The following is a 15,783-nucleotide window of genomic DNA, read 5'->3' on the forward strand; positions in this document are numbered from 1 at the left end:
AAACAAGAGGGTTCATTAGAAGATGGCTTCCAGTTCCAGTTCTAGTTTTGATGTCCTTGAATCAGCAATCAATGAGCTTGATCAGCAGTTGAGAAGTAACGTTTTGCAAATTTCAGGCTGGTTTTCCCTTCTGAATAATCATCTACACGACCTGCACTTTTTCGCATATCTGAGAACCATCTTGATTTGCATTCACAAGTCAAGTGATACGGATGAAGTTGCGAAAATTTTAGGATCCCTCCCGGTGAAAGTTGAAGCTGCATTTCAGGAGATTGCGGGGGATCTCAACGTTGCGTCTCAGAAGAAGTACATCCCAGAATGTCCTTCGAAACTACACGATGTTTTGCATCAGTCAAGAGTAAAAGTGAAGCTTTTCAAGCATCAAATTGAAGAAGCTCTTGGCCATCTGTCTGGCTGCTCCCTTGTGTTGCATTCTGCCTCTCTTGATTATGCTCTTTGGTTTAATTTCATCTTTTCTATAGAAGGGATGCTGCACGAAATCAGCAGTGTTACTGATTCTATTGAAGAACAGAAAACAATCGGTCTTTTGAAACGTGACATGAAGCATCTCCAACACTTCTTGCATGGAGTACTGGATTTTGAGTATGGCTTCCCTAGCGATCCAAAGGTTAACAGTTTCTTGACTCATCTCACATCTGTAGCTGTTTGCATTGCAAATTGGTCTCTGCAATACTGGATCATAAAGCGGGACTCAATCGAAAAAAAGTCTTCAATAGTTCAGCTTCAGGATTTGCTAAGGAGGATTTATCCTACTACCCCAGAAGTTCTAGAATTGAACCTCAATTTCCTCAGAGCTCTCAACAAAATTTGCAATGGACCAGATGAATATTTTGCAGAATCCTTTCTCTTTTTTCTTTTGGCAATAAGAGATCCCTATCTTGGCAATCTCTTTGTTGAGGAAAGGAGAGATGACATTCTCATGGAGCTAAGTTCCAAATCAAACCAGCAGTACAATATTTTCATAGGATTACGGTCCTTGATAATCTATTGCATCAGCACCAATGAGCCAGAAGAACACAATGAGGATGTGCAAATAATCTTGTATGAAATCAAAGCGCTCCTCATAGAGGCAGGGCTTTTCTTTCCATCTGAAAGTGACCATCCATCTTCAGAGTGGCAGGAAAAAATTTGCCTTCTCCAGTCAGAGATATTCCTCAAGCAGCAACTAAAAGGAAGCACAATCTTTGTTGAGGGTCAATTTGAAGACCTTAAAGAAGTTCTGACTAACCTGAATTATCAGAGCTCTGCACTCATTGTAGAAGTTTACAGAGAGATATCATCTCTTTATCAATCTGTTCGGCAAAATGGCACTACAGAAGCCAAGGCAAGGATTTCTCTTTTTACTTTGCTTTCAAGGATTCTACTTTTCAAGGTAAATTCATCTTGTATGGAGTTACTGAAAGATAATGAATGCTCTACTTTTCTTAAAAAAGATCATATTCAAACCCTTCTTGAGGGGTTAAAATGGTTTGCAACATGTGTCACAAATGATCAACTGGACAATCCAGAGAATGTGGAGCTCATCCTCACAGGCATTGAAGCAGTTTCTACAAGAGTAAGATGCCTCCATCACACATTTCTTCGTGACAGAATCACAGAAGAGATGATCAATAAAACTATCCTTTCATTTTCTGAATTGCTAGATAATTTGATGCTTATCAAGCCAGAGCTTAGGAAGGTCCATCCCCAAATTCAAAGGTCTAATTTCCCTAAGATTTGTGGAATGGGGTTTATCGATGATCTCATAGGAAGCACACAGGAGCTGCTCAAACATGACCCTGATTCAATTGCCCTTGTGAAGCATCAGATTGAAGAGATTCACTCTGGCCTAACATTTTTGAGATCTTTCTTCATGGATATTACAGAGCCATCTGAGGGGCATGATGCACTGAAAGATCTTGGTACAAGCATAACAGATGTGGCATGTGAGGTGGAATATGTCATAGATTTCATTGAGGTAGGAACTGGTATTAATTGGAAACATGTGCTATGGCTTTATGATCTGCTTGAAGAGATTAGGCTTATTAAGATGATGGTCACCAATTCTTACGAGAAATTAACTTGTTATGCCATGACACAAAGTGCCAATCAGATTTCAAGGCAAATTGTATCACAGTTTGGTATGACAGAAATAAATGAAGAGGTGGTAGTCCTGAATGATCAAGCAGAAAATGTAATAGTTCGACTGATGAGAGGAACCTTACAGCGAGATGTTGTCTCTATTGTTGGCATGCCAGGAATTGGCAAGACAACATTGGCCAAGAAAGTTTACAATGATCCTAATGTTGCATATCACTTCCATATCCGTGCCTGGTGCTCTGTTTCGCAAGGATACCAAAAAAGGAACGTACTACTTGACATTCTAGGCAACATCAGCATCAGTGGGCTTATGGATAACATGCATCATATGAGGATTGAGGATTTAGAAGTAAAGTTGTATCAGCACTTGAAGCAAAAAAGATACCTGATAGTCATGGATGATGTGTGGGGCACTGAGTCATGGAGTGATTTGCAAAGTTCACTACCAAATGATGGAAATGGCAGTAGGATCTTGATAACAAGTCGTCTACATGATGTGGCCTTAAAAGTTAAACCTGATAGTGATCCTCTTTGTCTTCGTCTACTTTCTGAAGATGAAAGTTGGAAGTTGTTACGGATGAAGATACTTCATGGAGGCTGCAGCGAGGAACTGCAAGAAGTTGGCAAGAAAATTGCTAAGAGGTGTGAAGGTCTACCCCTTGCAATTGTGGCCGTAGCTGGTCTTCTGGCAAGGACAGAAAAGAACCAAGATCGGTGGGAAAGAATTGCAGAAAGCTTAAGCTCAAAGATCAATGATGATCCACAAAGTCGGTGCAAGGACATCTTACAGCTAAGCTACAATCACTTACCAGATAGATTGAAAGCGTGTTTTCTGTACATGGGAGCTTTTGTGATAGACAAAGATATTCCAGTAAGGAAGTTGACAAGGCTATGGATTGCCGAAGGTTTCATACAGGGTACTAAGAGCTTGGAAGATATTGCAGAAGCGTACTTGATGGATCTCATTGGCCGAAACCTGGTAATGCTTTCCAAAAGAAGATCCATGGGAGGGGTCAAAACATGTCGTGTTCATGATATTCTACACGACTTCTGCTTGGCAAAAGCAACTGAAGAGAACTTTCTACAATTAATTGCCAGGTATGATGAGCCATATGCTGTGTCTGATGATTCAGATTATGGTGCTGATTCTTATGATTATTATCATCCAAATCCTGTAACGTATGAGAGACATCGATTGTTCTTCTGCTTGAACAGAAAGCATTTTGTGAAGTCGAGACCTTCCAGCTCGTGTGCCCGTTCTCTAATACTCTTTCCTACCTGTGATACATACCCAAGACATCCCTATGATATCTCATTCATTGCTCTCCATTTCAAACTTCTTAGGGTGTTGGATTTGGAAAACATTAATATGGGTGTTTGCTTTCCCACCGGAATAGAGTTACTAATTCAATTGACATATCTTGCTGTTAGTGGTGATATTGACTCTGTACCACAATCCATTGCAGACCTCTGGAAACTAGAAACCCTTATTGTGAAGGGATTGAAAGATGAGAAGATCATACTGCCTGATACTATCTGGTGCATGGTAAAGTTAAGGCATGTTGTTGTAAACAATCATGTTATTTTCATCTCCCAAGATGACAAGCTTGGAGTTTCCTCTCAGTTAGATAACTTGGTCACATTTTCCACTCTATCCTTTTCTTCTGGGAAAGATACAGGGATGATCCTACAAAGGCTACCAAATCTCCGCAAATTGGGATGCATTTTTATGGAATCCCGGGATTCTTTAAGCGTGAAGTTTCCAGAATTGGACACTCTAACGCGGCTGGAGTCATTGAAAATGGTGTACATTGGTAGACCTCTAACTTCGATTGAATTTAATCTCCCTTTAAATCTTAAAAAACTGACTCTCTCAAATTTTCGCCTACCATGGGATCACATTTCTGCCATTGGGAAGAGGTTACAGAATCTTGAGGTTCTCAAATTGCTTTCTAGAGCCTTTGAGGGGCAGACTTGGGATATGAGGGAAGGGGAGTTCATCAAACTCAAATACTTAATGTTAGACACTCTGAGTATTGCCCAGTGGAATGCCACCAGTGATCACCTTCCCAACCTTGAGCAACTGGTGCTCAGAAACTGTAAGAAGCTTGAGGAAGTCCCTTTTTCTCTGGGAGAGATCACGACGCTGCAAATGATTGAAGTGCAATCATGTAAGAAATCTACTGAGGAATCTGCAATAAGAATTGGAAAAGAAGGATGGATTGAGGGGCTCAAGATTATTGTCAATCAAAGCATTCATGTTTGAGATCATCATAATGGTTGATCATCCTTTGTTTTAACCAACTGCTGGCAATGTGAGTATACTATCAGTTTCTTCTACAACAGACTCATTTTTATTGAATACACAAATCTTTCCTTTTGTTTGTATGCAGCACTCTTCAACAGGCTACTCTGTATAGAAGAAAACTTCTTTTGTTTCATTTCTCTTTGAAGAAGGTACAATGTAATTTTGTGATGAATAAATGTAGATTATCAATGCGAATTCAGCGTCAAAGCAAATGTTGTTCTTTACAATGGAGAGTATCAATGCGAATCGTCTCACTTCCATTACATTTTTAGGGTGACACCAGATATAGTAAAGGTAAACTAAATCAAAAGAACAGATACAGCTCAATTGTTTGAGACACTCCTTCCAATATTGTATGGTTATTCTTGTTGTTTCTGTGCATATAAAAGAAACTCCTATAAACTCTTGAGTAAACCATTACCTGCAAAAATGGTTTCACATATATTTCCACATTAATGAAAGAAGACATCTAAACAGATGGTCAAAGAATGGAAAATACTAGCAATACTTTGCAGAAGTTGACAAGGAGAATAACCCAAAAACTGTGAGGCTTCAATTGAAGACAATTCCACTTCAAAGATGCAGTACTCTCTGATTTCTCTAGTCCTTAGTCCTCCAACAGGGCTGGAATTGCAATGAAATGGAAAATGTACGATACATAAAATGCAGCTAATCTACGTAGGATACAACAACATATAGGTGAAGCGTCTTATCAACTAAATTACATTTCATTGTCTATATAGTTAAATTCAAAAATATTTGATCAAGAAAGGAACATCCAAAATTTTATCTTACCCGCATTGATTTTATATATATATTTATTGTAGGAGGAGACTCCAAGCTTTAGGTAAATCATTTTATTTAACGTTGCAAATCATTTCGTAGAATTTTTTTTTTTAATTCTTAGAACTAATTAACCGCTTTATTTTTTTTTAAAAAAAAATTGAATTTCTTCCAGCATTCCGCGAATTCCTTCCTCTTTTTTCCGAGGCATGAGCTGATGAACGCAGCCTCCTTCCTCAACCATGTCCTGCGAAACGCCACTTCAACCACCGGCCACCGCAAACCACCGCAATCGACCAACGCCAAGAACTTAACTGCCGCTATCCTCAACCATCTCCGGTTGGGGCGCATTTCAAAAGCCGTTTCCATCCTCTTCTCTTCCCCTGTGCCCCTTGACTTTTCTCTATACGCTCGTCTCTTCCAACTTTGTGCATCTAGCAGAGCCATTGTCGAAGCCCGGAAAGTAGAATCGCATTTGGTCACTTTCACTCCGAACCCGCCAACTTTTTTGCTCAATAGAGCGATTGAGACTTATGGAAAATGCGGGTGTCTGGCTGATGCGAGAGAACTCTTTGATGAAATGCCTAGTAGGGATGGAGGGTCCTGGAATGCAATGATAACTGCGTATTCCCATAATGGGTGTCCTGGAAAAGCATTGGATTTGTTTAGTCATATGCACAAGTCTGGGATTTATGCAAGTGAAGTGACATTTTCGAGCGTTTTCGGTTCATGTGCTTCTGTTTTGGCTCTTTGGCTGGCAAAGCAAGTTCATGGGCTTATTGTGAAATATGGGTTTTGTGGGAATGTGATTTTGGAGAGTTCACTAGTTCATGTGTACGGGAAGTGTGGGATGATGAGTGAGTCGAGGAGAATGTTTGACGAGATTGAGAATCCAAATAGTGTTTCGTGGAATGTAATTGTAAGGAGGTATCTTGAGATGAAAGAGGGAGAGCAGGCAGTGTTGATGTTTTCCAAGATGGTTAGGGCGAAGGTAAGGCCATTGAATCACACTGTTTCTAATGCTCTTGTTGCTTGTTCTAGTATACATGGACTTAAAGAGGGGGTTCAAATTCATGGATATGCAATAAAGATTAATCTTGAGGTGGATGAGATTGTTTCAAGCTCCCTCATTGATATGTACGCAAAATGTGGAGATATGGAAAGTGCTTCACTGATGTTTAAGCTGCCCTCTTCAAAAAACTTGATTGCTTGGACAGCTATGGTGTCAGGGTATGGAATGAGTGGGAAAATCAGGGAAGCTAGAGAGCTTTTCGATGAGATGCCAGAAAGGAGTATGGTATCATGGAATGCAATGCTATCGGGGTACACTCACTTCTCTAAGTGGAATGAAGCATTGGATTTTCTGAGTTTGATGCTCAAAGAGACTAGAGCAGTTGATCATGTCACTCTTGGATTAGTCCTGAAGGTATCTTCTGCCATTATGGATATTGAATTGGGGAAACAGGTTCATGGGTACGTCTACAGGCATGGTTTTTACTGCAATCTACTGGTTAGTAACGCACTTCTTGACATGTATGGGAAATGTGGAAATTTGAGGTGTGCTAGAGTTTGGTTTTATGCAATAAGTCATTTACGAGATGAGGTTTCTTGGAATAATCTTTTAACTAGCTATGCACGTCATGAATTGAGTGAAGAAACCATGACAATGTTTTGGAACATGCTAGGAGAGACCATGCCAAGTAACTTTACATTTGCAACCCTCTTGGCTGCTTGTGCAAATATTTTTGCACTTGAACCGGGTAAACAAATCCATGGGTTTATGATTAGGAATGATTACGAGATGGATATTGTGATTACTGGAGCTTTAGTTGACATGTACTCCAAATGTCGATGCATTGATTATGCTCTAGCGGTTTTCAAAGTGGCAGATTTGAGTGATGTAATTCTCTGGAATTCTATGATACTGGGTTGTTTTCATAACAGAAGATATGAAAAGGTACTTGAATTGTTCAAGTTGATGGAGAATGAAGGCATAAAGCCAGACCATGTCACTATCCAAGGCATCCTGCTTGCATGCATCGCTGAAGGCTGCGTGGAGTTGGGCAGGCAGTATTTTGATTCAATGACTGATAAGTATTGTATAATACCAAGGTTGGAGCATTATCAGTCTATGATTGAGCTGCATGGTCGCAGCGGATGGATGGATGAACTCGAGGATTTTATCAAGAAGATGCCATTTGAACCGACTGAAGCAATGCTGATCAGAATCTTTGATCTCTGCCAAGAACAAAAGCACTTTAAGTTGGGAGAATGGGCAGCTGATCAGCTTAACAGATTGAATCCCAGAGTCCCATTCCAAATTGGTACAGCCGACAGCACCTGACTTTTAAGTCACTAAGTTTTGTACATTTCATGTAAATGCGGAATTATTCTTTTCTTACCAGGAAATGTAAGATATAGGAAGAGAGCTTATTGACATACATTATTATTTTTTCTTCATCTTTTTGGTACCCATAATGTTATTACTTCTTGGAAATTTTGTGCAATATACAAAATCTGCATGTTGGATTTATTACTCCTGCTGTTGTTTTTCTCTCAGCTTCAACTTGTTGGAATATACACATATATAGACCCTAGAAGCTAAAAAAGGCTATCCTGAGCAATTGGAATAACCGGGTTCATTGATATTCCTGATATAATAGATGCTATTACAAATACAATCATACTCAATTCAATGGAATTGCTTGATCTTAAAGGAGATGATCTATAATATCGTACGTGAGAGGCTATTTCTTGATTTTAATGGGGCTTCTTGTAAGCGTTATTTCTATTTGCTATTATCTAAAAATAATCAAGTTATTAATGATTCGTCGAAATAAGAAAGAATTCATATTGCTACAGAAAATTCCATTTATGGGGATTTCAATCGAGATGCCTACGGATTTGTTCTCGCCTTTTGAATCGATTGGAAAGACATATCGATGTTTCTGATGGTTGTACTTTACACTTGAGAGGCATGTGCCAGACAGGAGAAGAATAAGAGTTTATTTTCACAAAAAAATTAAAAAAAAGGGTTAACAACAAAAAAACCCCTATAATATAGCTATCATACAGAAAAGCCCCTTGAGATTTCATATCATACGCGTCGATACTCCATGGTTTGAATTATTCTGAAAGTTGACAGAAATCGTCAAATTTACGGCGTTTGTCTTCAACACACTAGAAAGGCGCGTGTTTCTTGCGGGAAATAGATTTCTACCACAAACTTTCACCTGATCTGCCTACTTTACCCTTCACACTTTAACGAAAAGAGAACTTGTTCTGATCTTCGGCACCTCTGGTCCTAAGCACCCCCCGTCTCCAGGCTTAAGGCAACAGGAAGACAGAAAGCCACACTTGCACACGACACTTGATCGTTTCTTTCCGACTTGGTGCTTTCAGTCCTGTCGAAAGATGTTTTTTGATGTTAGGAAATTGGCTTAAATTCTTTTAGGTAGATTTCTTATTTTGTGTGGAAGTAACTAGTTTCCTAATTGGTTTTAGTTACTTGAAGTAGTAGCCAAGAAATTCTATTTAGTTTAGGAAATAGTATTGGTTTCCAATTGTTATTTGGTTTTTTGGCAGTAATGTTCCCTATAAATAGATGGGTTGACATACCATACAAGTAGACAAAAGAGACGCACAAGGGACACAAGGGGCATCATGTAGCCTCATACATGGGGTGTGAGAGAGGGTTCTTGGGAGATGAGAGATGGTATACAAGGGTTGGACTTGGGTTCAAGTTGTATTCTTGTATAGGGCTTTCCTCTCCTAATAAAGAACAGGTTTCTCTCCGTGGATGTAGGCTCAATGGTGGAGCCGAACCACGTTAAATATTGTGTGTCGTTTATCTTTCATGCTTGTGACTTGTTTGCTCATTAAATTGTTGTGCACTTGATGTCTCAATAGTTGTTTATTCCGCGTTTGGATCCCAACATTTGACTTCTTTGGGCTCCAAGTTAAAATGGAGAGCCTTTTTCACTGATTTGATTGGTGGTTGAAGGCCTACTACAGACTTTTTTTCTTTCTTGCGCACTCCCATGGTCAAGCTCTGGATGAAGCTCGCGCTCGGCCCCTCGGTGACCTTTTCTGTTTCATTAAGGAGACTTGTCAACGATGGTGGTTCGCAAAGTGACTTCGTAACCTTTCTCTTTAACGACAAGTGTCACTACCCTCCTGGTCCACACTGGATCTGGCGGAGCGATGTCAGAAAATCACTCGTCTTGGTGAGGCACGACTCGGAGGAAGAGATCGATCCAGCTTTTAGGGAAGTAAGGGAGAGGAACGGATAGAAAGAGCTCGTTCAGGGGTAGTGGGGAAGTGGAACAGCTGTGTTGGTTCAATCGGGAAATGGCTGATCACGCTTGCGGGTTTCAGATTCAAGTAGCTCGTTGCTACACGATTAGTCAAGTTAAGAGAGAAAAGCGGAAGTCCTTCCAATCAAGCAAGCGACCAATTAACTAATTCTGCGCCCTTTTTCTTTTTTCTTCTTTTTTCGCACAGCTTTAGCCTTCGACCAGCTTTTTATTTCTTTCTCTCTCTCTCTTCGTTGGTTTTGACAGAATGAAAGTGCAAAACTACTTCTGCAATTTTCGCTTATATCAAAAGGGTATTTTCATCTTTTCACTCAGCTCCGTCTATTTTAACGATTTCCGTCGACTTTTCAGAATAATTCAAACCATAGGGTACCGACACGTATGATATGAAACCTCAAAGGGCTTTTCTGTATGATAGCTATATTACAGGAGGCTTTTATATTGTTAACCCTAAAAAAAATAAAAATAATCATATAGTATTTTTTCCCCCCGTTTAGAAACGGGGCGGGGGAACCCGAGGAGTTGGGGCCAGTGGTAAGCGGCTGGTAATGCGAGTAGGACGACCAAGGTTCGATCCTCACTGCGCTCCTGCGATAACTCCAGAGCCAGGCCTTCATCTTCGAGTAAGAGTCAAACTCTGCGGGCGCTCCCCGGACCGAATCCGGATTAGTCCGAAAGGGATACCGGGTGGTTAGACCCAAAAAAAAAGAAACGGGGCAGGGGAGTATACCCCCGCCCCATCCCCCGCCCCGCCACCCGCCAAAAAAAAAGTTATATATATAATTATATATAATATGTAATTTAATTAGTTATAAACTTATGATAATGATATTATTAGTTAAACGTATTATATAATGTATATTAGTGTGTGTAATATAATTGATATTATCAATTATACGAATAATTAGACATGTCTACTAATAGAATTTATTAATTAGTTATACTAAATTTACTAATACATTTATACTAAGTTTCTAATTACACTTAATAGAATAACACTTTTTTCTCAAAAAAAGCACAAACACAATAATGAATTAGTGATTGTATTTGTACCAAAAGTGAAAACTTAATTATTTTAGTTGTATTTATTTCATCATGTTAGATTGTATTCAAATAACTTTTGTTTGATTATTTTTATGAGTTTCAATTGTAAAATTACAATGAATAATAACTTGATGATGTATTAATATTTTAGTACTTGATTATTTATTAAAATTTAACTATAATAAAATTTTATTTACCCCGCAAGAAAAATTTTATTAATCCCGCGAGGACACCCGCGAAAGAAGCGGGGCAGGGCGGGGGGAATTAATAGGCAACGGGACGGGGGTTGGGGCGGGGTCCCGCCCCGTTGCCATCCCTAGTTTTAAAAAACATTTCCATGGAAACTTTATAAAACAACTATCCTGCTTCTTAGAACATTTTCTTGGAAAAATAAAGAAATGGACCTTATCTTTCTTTTGTATTTTTTCCTCCTTTGGACAAGTGGCTAGCCTAGACACCCACTGAAACAGTTGGGCTTTGCCTCCTGCCGGTTCAATGCCAGTTTCATAATCCGTTCCCTCCTGTTCTCACCCACCTCTGCCTATTTTACCGCCAAATTTGAAATTTACATCGGGTATCAATGGACCTTGATTTACAATCTTGTGCTCGAATCCTCAGCTCTTTCAAGGCCCACCACCACATCCTACAAGGGAGACAATTGCACCTCCTTTTCCTCAAAAGGGGTCTCCTCAATGCTGCTGTAAACATGACGAATCGCCTTCTCCAAATGTATGCGAGGTGCGGCCAGATATCCGATGCTCGGAAACTGTTTGATGAAATGGGTGAGAGAAATACTTTCTCTTGGAACACTTTACTAGAGGGATATGTGAAACATGGAAGAGTAAAGGACTCGTTGGACTTGTTTTACTTGATGCCAGATAAAAACGACTTCTCTTGGAATTTAATGATTCCAGGCCTTGTAAAAGCCAGGGAGTTACATGTTGCGTGTGGACTGCTTAATGTGATGCCGAGGAAAAATGGGATAGTTTTGAATTCTTTGATGCATGGTTATGTAAGAAATGGGTGCCCATATAGTGCTTTAATGTTGTTTAGAGATTACTTGAAACTGGAACTTGGTGAAGGTGTATGTCGGGATAATTTTGTTTTGGCAACAGCTATTAGTGCTTGTGCAGATTTGGGAAGTTTGGATTATGGGAAACAGATTCACACCCATATTATTGTCAGTTTTGTGGAACGTGATTCGGTATTGGGGAGTTCACTTGTTAATATGTATGCAAAGTGTGGTCAGTTGGACACTGCAAGCCAGTTGCTGCATAAAATGCAACATGTAGATGACTTCTCTCTTTCTGCACTTATATCAGGATATGCGAATTGTGGCAGGATAGATGATGCGAGAAAAATCTTTGAACTTAAAACTGATCCATGCATTGTACTATGGAACTCTTTAATTGCAGGTTATATTGCCAATGATGAAGAAACAGAAGCAATTTCGTTATTCTTAGAGATGCGGAAGGAAGGAGTTTCAGGAGATTTTTCTACTTTTACCAGTATTTTGAGTGCCTGCAGTAATACTGGAATTGTTAAATATTGTCAACAATTGCATTCTGACGTATGTAAGTTGGGGTTCATTGATGATCTAATAGTTGCCAGTGCTCTTGTTGACACATATTCCAAGTGTCAAAGCCCACATGATGCTTGTGCTTTATCTGATGAACTCAATGTGCATGACACAGTCTTGCTGAATTCTATGATTACTATCTATTCTAATTGTGGGAGAATTGAAGATGCAAAAAGGATTTTTCTGACCATGCCTGATAAAAGCTTAATCTCATGGAACTCCATTATAGTAGGTCTAAGTCAAAATGGTTGTCCAATTGAAGCTTTAAATCTCTTTAGCAAGATGAATAGGATCAATTTAAGTATGGACAAATTTAGCCTTGCTAGTGTCATTAGTGCTTGTGCCAGCATTTCATCTGTAGAATTTGGTGAACAGGTGTTTGCTAGAGCTACTATTGTTGGCCTTGATCTTAATCAAACTGTTTCATCCTCCCTTATTGATTTTTACTGCAAGTGTGGTTTTGTTGAAAGTGGTCAGAAAATCTTTGACCAAACCAAAAAAGATGATGTAGTTTTGTGGAATTCTCTGTTGATGGGTTATGCGACAAACGGTTATGCAATTCAAACTCTGAATGTATTTTATCAGATGACATCTGCTGATATGGTACCAACATATATCACATTTATAGGAGTATTATCTGCTTGTAATCATTGTGGATTGGCAGAGGAGGCACAGAAATGGTTTGATGCAATGAAGGATACCTACCACATAGATCCTGGAATAGAACACTACTCCTGCATGATAGATCTTTTTGCACGGTCTGGTTGCCTTGAAGAAGCTGTAAGTATCATTGAAGAGATGCCATTTAAGGCAGATGCAAGCATGTGGTCATCAATTCTTAGAGGATGTTTGGCTCATGAGGATAGATCTCTGGGGAAAAAAGTAGTTGACCGAGTTATGGTGCTTGATCCTGAAAACTCAGTTGGATTTGTGCAGCTATCAAATATATTTGCCACATCTGATGACTGGGAAAGGTCTGCCCTTGTCAGAAAGCTAATGAAAGATAACAAAATCCAAAAGAATCCTGGCCTAAGTTGGGGTGGTACTTAGTGGGAAATACCATATGCCACTGCATTTTGAGGTAAGGTACTTCATCTTTGTTGAAACCACGAGAGGGTGATCTAAATGAACAACTATCAGCCAAACGAAAAGAAACAGAAAATTTATCTTTAGAGTTTTATCTTAAAAAGAGGAAAGTATAGCATTAATCAATCAAACCACACATTCTATTTGACTACAACCTGCTGTTCATAGAACCATATCCTTGCTTTGTTCTATGTCTCTCTGTATGTTGCCAACTACAAAGCTTGCTGCATTTTATTATAGACTTATTATTCTCAGTGGTATCTATCTATATTTTGTCAAACTGATATCTTGCGTTGTGCAGAAAACACTTGGGCTAATATTAATGTTTTGAGATTGTTTGGAGTTGCAAAGCTTTAGCATTCTGAGCCTAGGTCTGCCCCTTCTATGTAGTTTCCAGTCCCCATAAAACTGCTGTTTTATCTCAGTAATAGTAATATGCTTGCTAACCCTTCATATTCTTCTGGATGCTGTAGGAGGCTGAATGTGAAACTAACTCCTTCTGGCCTAAGATGATGCCAAAATACATATGGCTGTGCCAAACACAACAGGTCAGGTATAACGTAGTCTACTTTTGGTCTATAGTAGTTTTCTGCTTACAGTAACAGATTTAATTTCCACATGATGGCCAGAATGATGTTTTCCAACAAATAAGTTAATAGACAGACAAAACTGCATAGTAAATCTAACATTTTGTTGTAGAAGGTCATTGTTGGAGTTACAATTTGCTTTCACCTGATTGTCTCAAGTAAATATAACTGTAGTTGGGAATGCTGTTTGAAATGTAACATATGGGGATACCCATTTGGAAGCTTCCCATCTTATTTTGATGCATCTTTATATTGTCACAGTCAGAAGTTTTTTTCCTAATTTTTTGCATTTTCTTAACTTGATCTTTGTTTTCTTTGATAAACTTTGCAGTTGATTGCCTCTTGCAGTTCCGGGCTCCGTTTACTCCGCCTTCTTTCTGCCAGATAGCATAATCAATCTTACTCTGTGAAATCTCTCTTTATTTCCCCTCCCTCTCTCTACCTGTCTGTTCCGACTGGTTTATGATAGCTTTCTCTTCTTTGTATCCTTGCCTGTCTCCACTTTCTTATGCAAGTTTCTTTGATTATTTCCTCCAAATTCCAACAGAGTTTGACACTGAGTATGGTCAAGTTACTATGATGCCTATGGCTCTTCAGATTCTGTTTCCTTTTTTCATTTGTAGTGCCTGATGGAACTTGCATCTGTTGTGAAAGCATTGTTTCTTTCTTTTCAGGCATGTGAACTTTGATCTACTCTGCAGTAAGGAGCAGAAAGATACACCTAGGTCGTGAACTATCCAAATTATCTAAACGCAGCTGTATGTCCTGGAATCCCCCTATTTTGCAGTTTCAGTTTCCATTATCTTCTATTTTAGGTTGCGGGCAAGAAAGAATACACGTAGAAATGATGTGTTATCCTAATTAGGTTGTCCTAATGATTGAGTGCTTTTACTCGTCAAAATCTTTTGACACCTAAGGCTTTTCCTGGCCAGGTTTATGGTTCCTCCCTCCTCTCACCTTCAGTTCACAAGATTTCTCAAAGGTCTGAATCTCATCAGAGGTTTGGTGCAGGCGACAACACGCACAACGTTGGCATTAATCCAAATGCAGTGGCGGATCGGGCAATGAATCCATTTTGGGCATTTTCATTTCTTTATCTTTATCCACGCCCGAGTTAGGACCAAGACTGTCTTTGCTACTAGCTTGGCAAAGGCAAGATAGTACGATACTGAGATGACCGATTGCAAACAATTTCCTTTCCATGCATTTGGTTAATGCTAATGCTTGGGAAATTTCCAAGGCAGTTCTAGTCAGCAGATACCATAGAATATAGATACGAAATGTGGATAGGTTCTTTATTGTCATCACATTTCATCAAGCTATATGCTGAAGTAGGAGGTTTTTTCTTTAGGTAAAGAGCATGAATCTGAGAACAGTAGCTGTATGTGCAGCGGAATCTTGCTTAAAGATGTTGTTGGCTTTTTGTGTCCCAACTATTTTGCTCATTCAACTTTCTCATTTCTTGAGACTCGTAGTATATTGACTGCCCTCGCAATGTCAACCTTGAATAGTTAACAAATTGGACACACCAGTAGAAATTTATTTCATGTATCTTGCACCAATAACTTGTTCATGGAATTAGCTTTATATAAACAATCATTTGTTTAAACTTTAGAGATAAATATGTACTTATATGTGTCGTAAAGTTTCAAGAAGAAGTTGGTGGCGATGATTGTTAAGACTTGCACGAGATAGTCAATGATTGAATTTTTAACTACTTGGTTGAAGTATGAAACGTATTATTACTACCTTAGATTTTTGGTAAATTAGCATACGAGTGCACGAATAAATATTATAAGAGTGCCTAGTACCTTTGAAATTCACTTGCCTTATTATACGATATTCTTTCTTTCGTTTGGATTAGCTGTTTTTGTGGATGTTTTTGAAATATTTTACTGTACCAATGTAGGTGAAAAATTTTTACTGTAGATAAAGTTATTTTTCGAGATTATTTTTGGTGTTTTTGATATTTTTAAGATT

The 15,783-nt window shown here is 38.9% G+C and overlaps 3 protein-coding genes across 10 annotated transcripts; all 3 read left to right on the forward strand.

Annotated features, from left to right (window-relative positions):
• The first annotated feature begins 22 nt into the window (after positions 1 to 22).
• On the forward strand, positions 23 to 4,366 carry LOC113713842 (putative late blight resistance protein homolog R1A-4). Its single transcript, XM_072068835.1, has one exon. It carries the CDS (start codon positions 23 to 25, stop codon positions 4,364 to 4,366), a length of 4,344 nt encoding a protein of 1,447 aa, XP_071924936.1.
• A 995-nt stretch (positions 4,367 to 5,361) lies between these two features.
• On the forward strand, positions 5,362 to 7,727 carry LOC113714332 (pentatricopeptide repeat-containing protein At3g26540-like). The gene has a single exon (XM_027238134.2). The coding sequence runs from the start codon at positions 5,409 to 5,411 to the stop codon at positions 7,533 to 7,535; it is 2,127 nt and encodes a 708-aa protein (XP_027093935.1). The 5' UTR covers positions 5,362 to 5,408; the 3' UTR covers positions 7,536 to 7,727.
• A 3,166-nt stretch (positions 7,728 to 10,893) lies between these two features.
• On the forward strand, positions 10,894 to 15,236 carry LOC113714994 (putative pentatricopeptide repeat-containing protein At1g77010, mitochondrial). 8 transcript variants are annotated; one of them, XM_072069426.1, is made up of 6 exons: positions 10,894 to 13,211; positions 13,518 to 13,587; positions 13,690 to 13,769; positions 14,135 to 14,209; positions 14,478 to 14,561; positions 14,736 to 15,236. In XM_072069426.1, exon 1 carries the CDS (start codon positions 11,132 to 11,134, stop codon positions 13,178 to 13,180), a length of 2,049 nt encoding a protein of 682 aa, XP_071925527.1. In that variant the 5' UTR covers positions 10,894 to 11,131; the 3' UTR covers positions 13,181 to 13,211; positions 13,518 to 13,587; positions 13,690 to 13,769; positions 14,135 to 14,209; positions 14,478 to 14,561; positions 14,736 to 15,236. The 8 variants fall into 8 exon arrangements, with proteins under 8 accessions (XP_071925527.1, XP_071925526.1, XP_027094939.1 ...); XM_072069425.1 differs by having other exon boundaries at positions 13,690 to 13,764; XM_027239138.2 differs by having other exon boundaries at positions 14,135 to 14,561.
• The last annotated feature ends 547 nt before the right edge of the window (positions 15,237 to 15,783 follow it).

The sequence above is a fragment of the Coffea arabica genome, chromosome 10c (assembly GCF_036785885.1).
Source record: "Coffea arabica cultivar ET-39 chromosome 10c, Coffea Arabica ET-39 HiFi, whole genome shotgun sequence".
NCBI classification, from domain to species: Eukaryota; Viridiplantae; Streptophyta; class Magnoliopsida; order Gentianales; family Rubiaceae; genus Coffea; species Coffea arabica.